The sequence below is a fragment of the Plectrocnemia conspersa genome, unplaced genomic scaffold (genome assembly GCF_051122295.1).
Source record: "Plectrocnemia conspersa isolate PC_06_02 unplaced genomic scaffold, ASM5112229v1 ptg000004l, whole genome shotgun sequence".
Lineage (NCBI taxonomy): Eukaryota > Metazoa > Arthropoda > Insecta > Trichoptera > Polycentropodidae > Plectrocnemia > Plectrocnemia conspersa.
In genome coordinates, this window is record NW_028277168.1 from 3,072,516 (window position 1) to 3,086,690 (window position 14,175).

General features: G+C 33.3%; 1 protein-coding gene across 3 annotated transcripts in view; it reads left to right on the forward strand.

Annotated features, from left to right (window-relative positions):
* The window catches only part of LOC148235648 (protein Fe65 homolog), a 77,506-nt gene that overhangs the window by 41,753 nt on the left and 21,578 nt on the right, over positions 1-14,175 (forward strand). For 2 of the 3 annotated variants that reach the window (XM_088184268.1, XM_088184269.1), the window contains exon 1: positions 2,967-3,096. The exons of the other annotated variant lie outside the window; for it this stretch is intronic. Coding sequence is in view for 1 of the 2 variants with exons in the window: in XM_088184269.1 (XP_088040395.1) it covers positions 3,084-3,096 (13 nt within the window). In the remaining variant the exon portion in view is untranslated. Of the gene's footprint in view, positions 1-2,966; positions 3,097-14,175 lie in introns of those variants that run through there. 3 annotated transcript variants of the gene reach the window in all.

The following is a 14,175-nucleotide window of genomic DNA, read 5'->3' on the forward strand; positions in this document are numbered from 1 at the left end:
TTAGGTAGTAGGTAGTAGACCAAAAGTAAAAAAGTTGGGTATTTGATATAAACAGAGTTTTCGGAGAATTCCCCGGACACTTTTATTTATTGAAATTCTAAGAACGTAGTGCAGGCAAGATAAAAAATGGTAGTTCAGTCAGCTTTTCAAAGTTTGCAGTGTACACATCGCTTGATTATTGTGATAGTTTGAAGGGAATAGTGATAGTGATCAGCGTTGATTTCCCTATTTGAAGTATGTTATGTAAGTAACTCCCACAATTTTTATAAAACAGAATATGCAAATTTTGTGTTTAAAATTTAGATTAAAATTCATTAAATTATAGTGCCTCATTATAATGATGTCAAAGAAAATGAAATTAGACGCCGAGTGTCGCGTATTTAATGAGCAGTGGTCAATTCGCTATTTTTTTGTGAAAAACAGAGACATATGTATGTCTAATTTGCAATGAATTCTAATTGGATTCTTAAAAGAATTCATTTTTCATCCCAGGTTTTTAAAAAAATAATCCGGTCCTTTTCTCAAAAAAGTTAGTGACCACTGGTCTAGACTATTGAGCTATTTATAGAGAAAAGGTTGACAAAAACCTCTTTGTAGATCTGATATTTTTAATTTAAAGATTTAAAAAATATTTTTTTTTAGCAATTTTGGCGATTTTCATTTAATGTCAGTTATCAAAACACATACTTTTTTAACTGCAGTTTTACCGGGAATTAACTGGAAGTTTAAGAGCTTTACTTTTACTTCACAATCTGGTGCAAAATACCGTAAACACACGACACAGCTTAATAACTTTACTGTTGGAAGTAACAATTGATATTGTCATAAAATTTGTTTTGCTTAAATTTACACAAAGTTGCTAAAACAACAATGGCTCAATCACATTTTGTTCTAGCCAGTCTAAGCTTTAGATCGAAAAGCTTTGATATCAATTCACATTAAAAATCTGAGGTTGTGAATAGCAATAGTTGCTTCCTTAGCAGCAACTTATAATTTCATCAGTGCTTATCGGTTAAATTATATTTTCGCTAGTTGGAATATATATTTACTGGTGAAAATGTATTTGGACTTAATTAGTGAAAATATAACTTCGTTGAAAAATACACATTCACTGTAAGATGTATACATGGCATATAAATAAGTAATGCTGTTTTTAGAAGTATAGAACTTTAAAATGAAATAAAACACTATAAAATCATAGCAATAGCCATGGTATTGGATTTATTGGAAAGATAATTTTATGCCATTAGTGTTTAAAGATGATTTCGAGCATACGGGCGCCACGGCTGGCTCGAATAAAACGCAATCTAGAAGTCTAATTTTCGACCACTTTTTCGAACAGCTGGAGCCGAATATCGGAAATAACGCGACGAATGTTGGCTTTCAAGTCGTCCATCTTTCTAGTTTATTGTCGTAGACCAGCGACTTTACATATCCCCACAGAAATAATCCAAAGGTGTTAAATCCAACGATCTTGGAGGACAATTCACAGGTCCATTGTGGGATATTATGCGCTCATCGAATGTTTCCTTCAATAAATTGATTGCGGCGCGCTGTGTGGCATGTTGCGCCGTTTTATTGAAACCAATGCACTTCCACAATAATTCCATTCAATTGTGTAACTAAAAGTCCGTAATCATAGATCTATGGCGCTCTCCTTTCTATTGACTTGAGCGTTCTGGCCGGCATAATTTTTGAAGAAATTTGGACCAATGGTTCCACCAGCCTACAAAGCGCATTAAACAGTGCATTTTTGTAGATATAATGGCGTCTCAATAATGGCTTTTGAATTTTCTTTACTCCAAATGCGGCAATATTGCTTGTTGACGTAGACATTCAACCAAAAATTTTCGGCCTATTCACCGAACGTATGACGCACACAATGGCTTCGATTCTTGCATGAGCTGGATCTTGTAAGATTGTAAACCAAGATCTTTCTGCAAAATTTTCTATAAAGTGTATGGACACCGCTCCAATTGCTGTGCACGATGGCGAATTAACTCATTCGGGTCCTTCACAATACTACGCTCTACAGCAGATATAACTTCTTTGGTGCGCATTGTACGACGTCTCTGCGGATGCGTATTATAAATTAGAGTATGCATGGTACGAAAACGATCCATAGTTATTCGAATTACTTGTTCGGATGTACGTTGATGTTGACCGTAAAATTGATGTAGCGCACGGTAAGTTTCGCGTACTGAACCACGATTTTTGAAATAAATTTGCACAAATTGCAAGCGTTGTTGTGACGAAACCAAACTTATCACAAATCAAATCAACTGTCAGCTGTCGAATTAGCTGTCGCAGGAAATGGTGTTGCCAATTAAAAAAACAAACCTCTAAAAAAAACACCTTTATATATTACTACGTTTGGAAAAGTTGAAATCATATAATTTTACTTGTACCTGCTAGATAAATTCTACTTTTACTGGGGAAAATATATATCTACCAGTGAAAATGTATTTCTATATGATTTCACTGAAATTATATATATTACCAAATATTTTCAGAATAGATTTTTTTTTAGATTTTCTTTGAAAAATAACTCGAGAATTTTTAGCTTAGAACCAAAGACGTCACTTCAGTTTTTTTAGGCGGGGGGAGGCAAAAGTTCACTCAGTGGTCGTCTTTATAATATTTTAATTTCACCAAGATTCATAGTATTTCATTACATATTATGCATTTTTTTCCTGGACCTGCCCTGTTTTCCAAATGACGTCTCTGCCCTGTGTACTCACATGTACTGGCACGTCCCTCACGGTCTATGACCGATATAGTGCACAGACACTTGAAAATAATAGATTGTAAGGTTAATATTTTTAATCTTGCTTTTTAACTTTCGAGTAGGTAAAGAGCAGTTTATTATCAAAAATCCCAACCGATTACGACTGTCCATATTCCCAGTGTTGCCATGCATCGGAAGCCGTCCGCTACACCAGCGCCGCCGCCGGCGAACGTCACTCAGTCGCGCAGCAAGCGCGTCGGGGGTGAGTTGTGTGTCGCTCGCGCTTCCCACCCGCGCCGCGCTCCGACGCCGGTCCGCCGCTCTGTATGTCTCCGCGAGCCGCGCTCTCTTCGACATGGTGTGCTCAGGTTGGTACCGAGCGAAAGAGAAGCGAACTCGACACATCCGAATATCGATCTGCCGCTGCTGCATTTCCCGTCGGTTGCACTCCGTCTGGATCGATGCGCTTTTCAGAGACGGGAAAAGTCTCGCGGGGCGATCGATCAAGCGGCGATCCGCCCTCGGGGCTCCCTTGTGCGGCTTCCGCGACATCTCGAGTCCCTTTATCTGTGAACGTACACATATATAATATAATATGTACAATACAATGGAACTCGAGTTGAAGCGATCGATCGACAGTGGCTGGAAAATCCAGAGGGTTTTCCGCTGATGCTAGACATATCGACGACAGACATTACTAGTTCTTCTTTACGTGCCTTACTTTGTAACAGTATCAGTTGCATCGTTTATGTATATATGTACAATAGAACCTCAATTGAAGCGATCGATTTAAATTAGCCGGAAAATCCGCTGATATTAGTGCGAAAATCGTTTATGTTTATGTACAATGATTTAGTATTTACTGACGATGCTAGATTGCTAGACCTTTCGACGTCGGACGCGACTAGTTCTTTAGACGCCTTCATTTGTTCGGATGATAAACGAATTACTATGTGACAGTATAGTAAGCTTACTAAGAAATTAATTAAAATATACCTTTTACGTTGATACAAAGAATGAAAACCTTTTCCATTGATTCATACCCATGAACCTATGTACTCAATTATATCGATCGATCGATGCTAGCTGGAAAATACAGAGGGTTTTCCGCTGATGCTAGCGCGATGTTTTTGGAGAATTCAGACTATTTGTTCTCATAGGTGATTAATAATATTCTCATATGCCATCAAACTCAGTCGCGATTCTTGAAGTACTTTTCATAAACTAAGCGACTAACTATCTAAAATAACAAGATATGTTTATTAAAGAAGGATTTTCTAGCTGCTTTCTAAACCAATGAAATGAAATCATTCAAATTAATATGCTTAGTTATTTTTTTGCACAATGGAACTTCAATGGAAGCGATCAATTTAAACTAGATTGAAAATATAGCTGAATTTTCCGCTTTTCGAACTCAATATTTATGGCAAAATTGCTGTTATATCATTGTAAATTCTGGGTAGAAACATATTTTAACTCCTGACGAATATTATACGTTAAAGCTATTTTTATAAGCTTGCGTGAATGGACAGACTATGAAATTTTCGCTATCACGCAAAAATGCGTGAATGGACCCTAATGTGTTAATTTAAAAATAATAGTTTCATTTCAATTATACATGCTACCAAAAAGACTGCAACTTGGTATGCTAAAAAAATATTATTATTATAAACTGATTTAGACAGACTTAAAAATAAAACATTTTATATTGAAATGGTTAAAAGAAATAAAAAAATCAATACAAATAATTAAAAAACCCACAGCTGCATAATTTTAACTCTGAAATATGAGGAATTTCGGCAGTGATATAGTGATTTTCTTTATTATTAGATGTTATTCCCATTGCCATTATAAATAACATAAATATATAAAGATAAATTTCGCAAAACAAAAAATCTTTGGGCTGCGTTATTATAATACACACAACTTAAGAAACATCAAAATTTTAAATTATTCCACTACAAATATAAATTAATAGTTGGAACTTCAATGGAAGCAATGAATTTAAACTAAATAGAAAGTTTGAAAGACTTCAGCTCAATATTTTAGGCGAAATTGCTGATTTAACATTATAAATTCTGGGTAGAATCTCAGAGTTATAAGTATTCTAAACATTAGACGTTAAAGATATTTTTATAAGTTTGTGTTACATCATTTTTATAAATTCTGGTTAGAATCAGAGAACTATTAAGTATTCTAACTCCTGATGAGTATTATATGTTATTTCAATAGTTGATAATTATAACGATTTTTACATTTTGTTTGTGTTTTAACTGGTTAAAAAGTTATAATATATATCTAAGGGCACTTCAATTGAAACGATTGATCGACGCTAGCTGGAAAATCGATTTTGAAAGGCTTGTTTAGACACTTTGCTCTAATTGATGGTTAATGATATATAGGACAATTATGTAACACCTTTCCTTATGATTATATTGAATACATGTTGCACTCCAGTCTCAAAGGTTATGGCAAAAATATTTGAAATTTTGCTCATAAATCAGCGCATTGCGCTTAAAACATTTTTTCGCAGCATAACTCACAACTCATTTTTAATATAATTAGTGAAGTTTAGGTATTTTAAAAAAACAGATAATAATTAATATCGGTTATTTTAAAATATTATTTTTAGATACTCAACGATGCCATTTTTAATATATGTATAAAATTATTTTATTGATAAACGTACATACGAAATGAAATTGAAACTACTGGTTCTTTTTTTATGCATCTGTAAAGTTTGCTTTTATTAGTCACTTTTCAATAATCTGCATTCAATGAACTATATACTAGGTTTAGATCTTAGCAGATGATATTATTGTTTTATCTTGTTTTATATTAATATTTACTCTGATAGGCTATCGAAGATTATCCATGGTTCATCAGTGTATATGTATCAGTGAAGTTCTACTTTTATAAATATAATATAATAACTGTTTTAGTGAATCATATCCAAATATATTTTCATCGTTAGATATACATTATATTTCTAATAGCGAAAATATAATTTAACTGATAGGCGCTAGTGAAATTATATGCTACTCTAACATGTCTATGAAACTCAATGCTGCGAAACCCAAACCTAACCTAAACGAATTGGTTTAATAAAAGTTAAAAACACTTTCATTAGGTCAAATTGGTTTTGCTTAGGTTTGGGTTTAAACAGCAGATGGATATTTCGTGAATGTGTATTTTTCAGTGAAGTTATATTATTACTAGTACAGGTGGGTCTCAAGTTTTTGCACTTTTTAAATCGCTCCTGAGCGGAAACGGCGCGGAAATAGGTCCCTGGAAATTTAGTCGCAATGGATCGCTTCACGGGGAAACAATGTGCGTTTTGCGTAAAACAGTTCTTATGTAATTTTTATTTCGCTAGGGTGTGCCATAATTTTTTGCACTTTTGAAAATTCAATAAAAAAAACATACGACCTGTAGTTTTTTTTTTATTGATTTTTAAAAGTGCAAAAACTTGTGACTCATTACGTAAACATGTGCCGAACAATCACATAAGAATCATTGTTTTTTAAACTGTTTTACGTAGAACGTGTGTTGTCCCCCCGTGAAGTGATCTATTGCGACTAAATTTCCAAGAACCAAACTCCTGCACGTTGTCGCCCGTGCGCCCCTCCTTCGCGCGGTTCACACGATTTATAAAGTGCAAAAAGTAAAGATAATTTTACTAACGTATCAAGCTGCATTTATTAATTGCGCTGATGTTCGGAATATTTTGGCCTTAACAGGTAATGTGTTGCTCAATAACTATTTTTAAAATGAAATTTGTTGGTGGCATAGAGGATTTAAAAAATGGCGTTTACAACGGCCAGTTGAAAGCCACCGCTTATGTCACTTTTTGCACGTTTTATGCCTGTCAAAGAACAGCATCTTAGATAAATTATATTTTCACTAGTACAAATATATATCTACCGGTGAAAATATATTCCGATATGATTTTACTGAAAATATATTTTCGCTAGTAATACACATTCAATTAATTGATCAGCGATGAGCTTGTTAATTTATTTAATACAACATCGGTCATGATATGTAAGGCATCGTGTTTTGTACATTTTATAATATCATTTTTAAATGTAAAGATTTAGCGAAGATGCTCATAAAACAGTCTTGATGCTTGCGCACAACATATCTATTGATTTTATCAAAGACAGTTGTTTGAACTTGAACAAAAAAGTTATAAAAATACCATCGTTTTTCATTCCTAAAACGATGAACTAAACATGGTTGGTAATAATATAGAATACGTTTATTCTGAGCGATACTTAAAAATGTTATCGAAGCTGAACGAAACTATTTACTAAAATGCAAATAATTTGATTGCCTAAAGAAAGTGATAATTAAGAGATTGCTGTGTATAGCAAATACAACTTCTCACAATGAAACGAAACAATGCGTCTGAAAATTCCAGAAACGTCCGGGCGAAAGTGACTTTGTTTCGTTTTTTTTTATTTCTAGCGATCGCGCAATCGATGTAATTTCCCAACGCAGATAATTCCTCTTTATAATTAGTTTTATCCATAAGAAGATTATGAGGTTGAAGATTGAAAGTGAACGCTAGCACACAATGAACTCCTATTGCGTTACTGTCAAAACACGAAACGAGCACAAATCGATAACTCCAATTTTCGAAGAACGCAATAGAAGGTTACATATGTAAATTTACTGTGGTCAATTTCGAATCGAGCTATTGGAACAATAAGTTATTGTTAGCTTTATAGCTTTATTGAAATTGCGTCTATAAAAGCTGTTTCGATTTGTGGTTCTAAAAAAAACTAGTCGGTTCGTTTTCGTGGCTCGATTTACATGTTTATAAGCAATGGCAATGATCGTTTAAAACATGATGCAGATGTGGAATAAACATGCACGTCAAAAAATAAGCACATCTGAAGTGAAACGCTATTCCAATCGCACGCAAATGAGCAAAAGTCAGCATAGGAATGTGTACATTTGGTAGAATGTATTTATTTATCAGATAGAGACGAGACTGTTGTATTCGTTTTTTTATATTAACTCTCTGCGGGCGGATTGTGGATGAACATCCGCATGGGAATTGTCGTGAAAATCGGTCCACTTAATTATGAATCATAATTATTATGCCGTGAAAATAATCTTATTTTCATGCACTGTAATGTGACTTACTGAATAAAAGTAGCTATCGTCTTAAATAATGTTTTATTGAAAAGAAACTTTATTAGATCATACATTGGAATTATTTATTATAAATTTTCATTTTTATTTTTGTTTCGAAATTTGTTTGTTTTTATTCATACAAAGTTTAAATCATAAACAGCTTCGAAAACAGACCTTCAAAAAATCAGGTTGAACTCTTCAGCATTCTTTTCGCGGTCTTTGCTATTCGGTGTAGTTCACTTATTAATAATTCGACTGAACTCTAGTTCATTCCAAGTCAGAAGCGAAGTGGTGGTTCTTGATGTAATTCATGAAAGAAGTCAATTTAGTACGGCCGTGTTCAAGCTTACGTACCCCTTGATAATTGGGGGAGGTAAACGGCCTTCGATTCTCGACAATTCGGGGGCGGAAACAGAATATTTGTTATTGTCCAATAAATATTTATTTGGTTTATAGTCACGTAACAGCGGTTCGTATGTTTGATACCTATGGCGGAGATATGCAACGGATTATTTTTTGCTCGGTAATGACTATTCGGCTTTGTTCGTGTCATTTTCAACCGTTTTATAGATATCCGCTCAGATACGCTGTCATTGAGAAGAACCCTCATTCGTAAAAGGTCCAAATAAATCAAATGGTTAGTAAAAGTTTGTCGCAATAATCACGGGTGGTCCTGACAAATTTATTTATAATATTTTTAAATTAATTTGGTCATAAAATGCGATATTTATTCGTCCCAATTTTTTTAGTATTTCTACAATAATTAATTTGTAAATGTATCTTTTATTTAACTTGAAGCTCTTTTATAGAATTACTGGGACTTGTTAGCGAAAAACTGATACAAATAATTTTGAAAGGAATTTAAATCTAGTATATAAACATTAGTAATTGATTAGATGGCACACAAAATCTCCGGATTGTGAATATTCCCTATCAGTAACTTGAAGTGCTTTACAATGTACACTCGACAATGCGACTCGGGGAATTCATACCCCAGCAGAGTTTTACGCTTGCAATTCACGCCCAGCAATTTACCGCCGCGTCAATTGATCCCATAAACATTTTATAGCATATAAATGATCGCTAGTATATTTTATCGCGAGGCAATACATATAATTTATATAAATTTATTGGTCATTTTAAATTGAAAATAAGTTTACATATTTTACCGTCTAGAAGCAATGATATGTGTTTATATATACCTCGATTGACAGTGTGGCAAGTCTATTTTTTTTAAATAATATATATTTTAAGAGTTTGCTGTTCTAAAATAACTATGCAACTCAATTTGACAGTTGCTAAACATCCATTTGCTGTTCAAACCCAATCCTAACGTAAATTAATTAATATAATGTAAGTTCAAATACTATAATTAGTTTTAGTACTTACATTAGATTAGGTTTGGGTTTGAACAGCAAACGGACGTTTCGCAACCGTAACAGTGAAGTTATATTTTCAATAGTATAATATAATTTGGTGCTTATTTTTTAATATTTAAATGCACAAATCATTCATTTCATTGCACACTACATACAAATAAAATATTTTTATTGAACATTTAATGCTCATTTTTTTATTGTTGTAATGCACAAATAATTCGTTTTATGGAACAAAGTATTTATTTAAACGCACATACATATATAATATAGGCCAGTTAAAATGTATCAAACAATTGACTTATAATTCCAATGGTCAATATCAGTGAAATTGTATTTAATAACTGCGCTATGTCTAGAATTTATATTAAAAGATCAGAATATAAGCGTCAAAAATAAATACCTATTAGATGGTCAGCATTTATATTAAATGGTTATAATTTAAATTTAACTCGTCAGAATTTATATTTCATGATAAAAAATATTTTTACAGATGGTTAGAATCATGTATCATTGTGTTGTCATTGCTGTAATACTAAAGATTGCTACAACTCATTCGCATGTCGGCATTTAATTTTCATTATAATTATAAAGGTGTTTTAGGGCCAACTTGTTTTGTTGGGCTCGCAACATTGTCAGTAGCAACACAACAAGACAAGCGTGCTCTTCGCTGCCGCTCTGTTGTTATTCCCGTTTCGTCCGTCGCTTAAATACCTTTGCGTCCTACATACAATTAAATAGATTCATTATTCAAATGGTGTTCAATGTTCTAACAGTTTTGTTGCGAGCGATATTTTTAAAATAAATAATTTATTGCCCATTTATATTTATAAATTTTATATTTTTTTTAATTCACATGCTCGTATTATATTTTAATTATGACCATTCATTATTTTAATTCTGAACGTCCTACATTTTTATTCTGACAGAGATTTAATTTTTATTCTGACGTAAAGTTGATTTAAATTCTGACTATTTAATTTGATGTCAAAAATAATACCTGCTTTTAATTTAAAATGACCAATAAATGTATATAAATTATGTGTATTGCCTGACTATAAAATTTACTACGCACAGCGAAAATTTCTAATCAAAAATAATCAATAAATGTATTTTTAAGAATACGTAATTATATTATATATAAAAAAATAATGTCTATATATAACAGATGTTAATATGATTTTATTTAATAATATTTTACAAAATTATATTAGTAATTTACGTTGGTATGATACACTAGCATTTACTATAATTACACAAATTTGTACTTTAAAATAGAGGAAAATATTAAGCAGTTGGATTTAAATGGTCACCAGATTCTAATACTGTGAGTTTCATATTTTATAAAATAGCTGACATTTGCTTTTGTGGGAGTTAATAATTCAACTCAATATGCTGTAAGACTATGGTGAACAGATTTTGCGATCAATTGACGCGGCGATAAACTGCAAGCTATTAATTAACGGCGGTAAATTGCTGGCGGTGAATTACGAGCGATACATTTTCCGGACCCCGTCCCAGTATACCTTGTAGGTTTTGTGAATATTTATAATTTCTCGTGTACAAGTATCTGAGAAACAATTTTTGGATCTTTTCTATTAAAAAACATGCTCAAAGGTACTCATACAAGGCATACAGTGTCCTCGAACTGCTCCAATAGCAACTATAAATTCGGTCCACTGATTTTTATAAAATTAATTAGGAAAGCATAGCATGTAATAACGAATGTTTAAAAATTCAGGACGCACTGAAGACAACAAAATTTTATTGAAATGAAAGCTGTGTTACAGAACGTGAATTTTTAGGATATAGGCTGATAAACTGCTGTTTTACGTTAATGCCATGAGGTTATTTTGGCACAAAAAACAGCGTTTTTGTGAAAAATATGAAGTTTTAATTCGGCCCATGACGTCTCTGGTTCAGACCTTTCAGTGCTCTTCCGGTTGCTTCTATTTTTAATCTCCTGAAGGAATCTTTATTTGTTTGGAACGTAAACGTGTAATTAAATTTGTCATATTTAATTGTTAAAGCGTGATACAAGTATGTATTTGGGACTTAATAAAAATATGTGTTCCAGACGTACTTTCAGAGGGAGTCCGACAACTCATTATTAACCTTTACCGAACAAAACATTTTTTTTATTGAATCCACTGCAGCCCAATTTATTTAATCATAATTTAATCAATAAAACTTCTTATCTATTATATTATCTATATATGTACATATATATATATAATTTATTTAGGGTATACCCTGATGACAATTGATTCGTCAACATCAACTTCACGAATCAGAATTCATCTTATTACCGTGATATATTGCTAGAAGTGTCTTTGATTAACTAATGAAATAAAATACTGAAAATTTTATCATCAAGTCATTTAAAATGATATACATTCCTTTGGATTTATAAATTTTATAAGTCGTTACGCAAATAATTATTATAAGAAAAATAGCATTGTCTGTTTCTGTCCCGAAGCACCGCATTGGTCTGAGAGTCGAGAGTGTGAAAAAGCGTAGCGACTCCCCTATCACCATAAACGCGAACACGCGCTTGAGAATTGAGCAAAGTAGTCTAATTAGCCACTGTTCCAATGTGCCAAAACTATGTTTTTTATACTATAACTTGTACACACTTTTTCTCGTTGTGTTATTCCATCTGATATTGTATTGCTTTTTCTACTTGTATATGTGCATATGTATTAGGTATGCCTCGTTTGTGAATCAATCCACGACGCAGTGTGCTCAAGAAACTGTTAAACTGCCGAACGATCGATTTCTTTACGGTACCCTAATATTTATACGAAGTCTTTCAAGTGTACGTGCGAAGCGACGATAGAAAGTCTGTTCGTGAAAGCCGAAACAAGTACATGTGAAAAAGTTTTTGTTTTCAAACGACACGAGTGTAATATAAGTACTGCTGGCTGTCGCGATGAGATCGATACGAGCCAAGCCAGGCGGCGGTGTCTCCGCTCTTTACTTCATCTGGTGTCTTGCATTTTTAAACGTTCGCTCCCCAACCCTTCACGCGCCCTCTGACTCTTAAAAACCGGCTCGGCTAATTGACGAGCGATATTTTGCATAATGACTCGATTGCCGCCGGGCCCTTTGACCGAAACTCGGTGGCAGAGGAATTAATTAATTCCGGGGTCGAAAAAGTTCGTCCCTTTCGTCGCCCGTAAGAGGTTTTCGAAACTCGCACTTTTCGCATCCCCGTTAATTGCGCCCTTTTTGGCTCGTAATTAGAAGTAATGCGTCGAGTTCGCCCCGGGTGAAGAATAAATTACGCGGTATCGCGATTCGCGGAATTGATTCCGAATCTGGGCATTCGTCGCTGGAAAATTTGCTACGAATCGAGTTCGTCGAAGTTGTGATATCGATTAGGGCACTCTTTGCTAAACGATGAGTCAAACTTTTCAGGAAGGAACTGAGTCGACTGGCAGAGTTATCTAAATATCGATCAACCAAAGACAGCTTACTTTAAGACTGTAAAGGTGTTTTTTTTTCTCGAATTGACAACACCTTTTCCAGCAACAGCCTTTAACAGCTTTGTAGCTGACAGCTGATTGTGCTCAGTTTGGTTTGCCATTTTACAAAGAATAGACTTATATCAAAACAACGCTTGAAAATTGTGCAAACTTATTTCAAAAATCGTGGTTCATATTACCGTGCGTTACGTCCATTTTACGGTCGACATAAACGTTCATCCGAGCAAATAATTCGAATAATCATGAATCGTTTTCGCACCACGCATTGATAATACGCATCCGCACAGTTTGCACCGAAGAAGTTGTTTCTGCTGTAGAGCGTAGTATTGAGGCGCCGTCGTAATGGGAATGCTCCCACCGCGACGGCATGATTTTATTGCTTTTGACGTGGATTTTTTACTTTTACGAAGTGATAATTGATTTTGCGCTCCTATTGGTCAACATTTGGTTTAGTTATGCATCATTCGTAATATTGTTATACCGCTAGATAACTGGGCGTTTCCACTGTGACGGCGCCGACACGATTTTAAAGTTCTGTACTTCTAAAAAAACACCCTTTATAAACCAGTTATCTGCTTTTTCATACATACTGACGAATAATTTCTTTCTTCAATAAATTTGTTGGTAAGGTATGTAGAAGTACAATATAAATAAATAATCAAATTTTCCTCTCCAGCAGTCTTTTCAAGTTGTCCACATTGAGGAGTGTGCTGCCTCGATGTTGACGTGCTGTTAGAGCCTCGCTTCATATTTAGCAGCAAAATGTTTTATAGCACTTGCGACGTCTTCATGACATGACATTAAAATAAATAAGACATGCATTAGCGTTGGTGTAGTTTACGCAATACATATATTAGATTGTGCAATATTTTATTTGTAATGTGTTTTAAAATGATTGATTTATGCATTAAAATATTAAAAAAAAGTATTTAAAAAAACATTTTTAATAAAAAATATTAAATTATGCCATATTTTATTTGTAGTGTGCACTAATATTTTTTTGTCAATATATATACTAATAAAATTGTAGATTTAAGAAATATTAATATATTTTATAATTAGGATATTATATAAATATTGCTTAATTAGTCTTAGAACTTTCATTAGGTTAGGTTTGCGTTTGAACAGCAATAGGACATTTTGCAACTGTTACAGTGAAGCTTTATTTTCAATAGTATGAATATAATTTAATGCTCATTTTTAATATTTTAATGCACACTAAAAATAAAATGTTGCTCAATCTAAGTGTTTATATTTATTTAATGGTATTTTTTATTATTGAAATGCACAAACGAAGTATTTATTTAAATGTACATATCGTATTTTCTTCTTCTTACGACTTGAATCGTCATAGTTTACGTAAAATTATACATAAGCTCAGTCAGTACGAAAGCCAACAGTATAAGGACGATCGGTTATAAGTTTCCCGCTTGACATA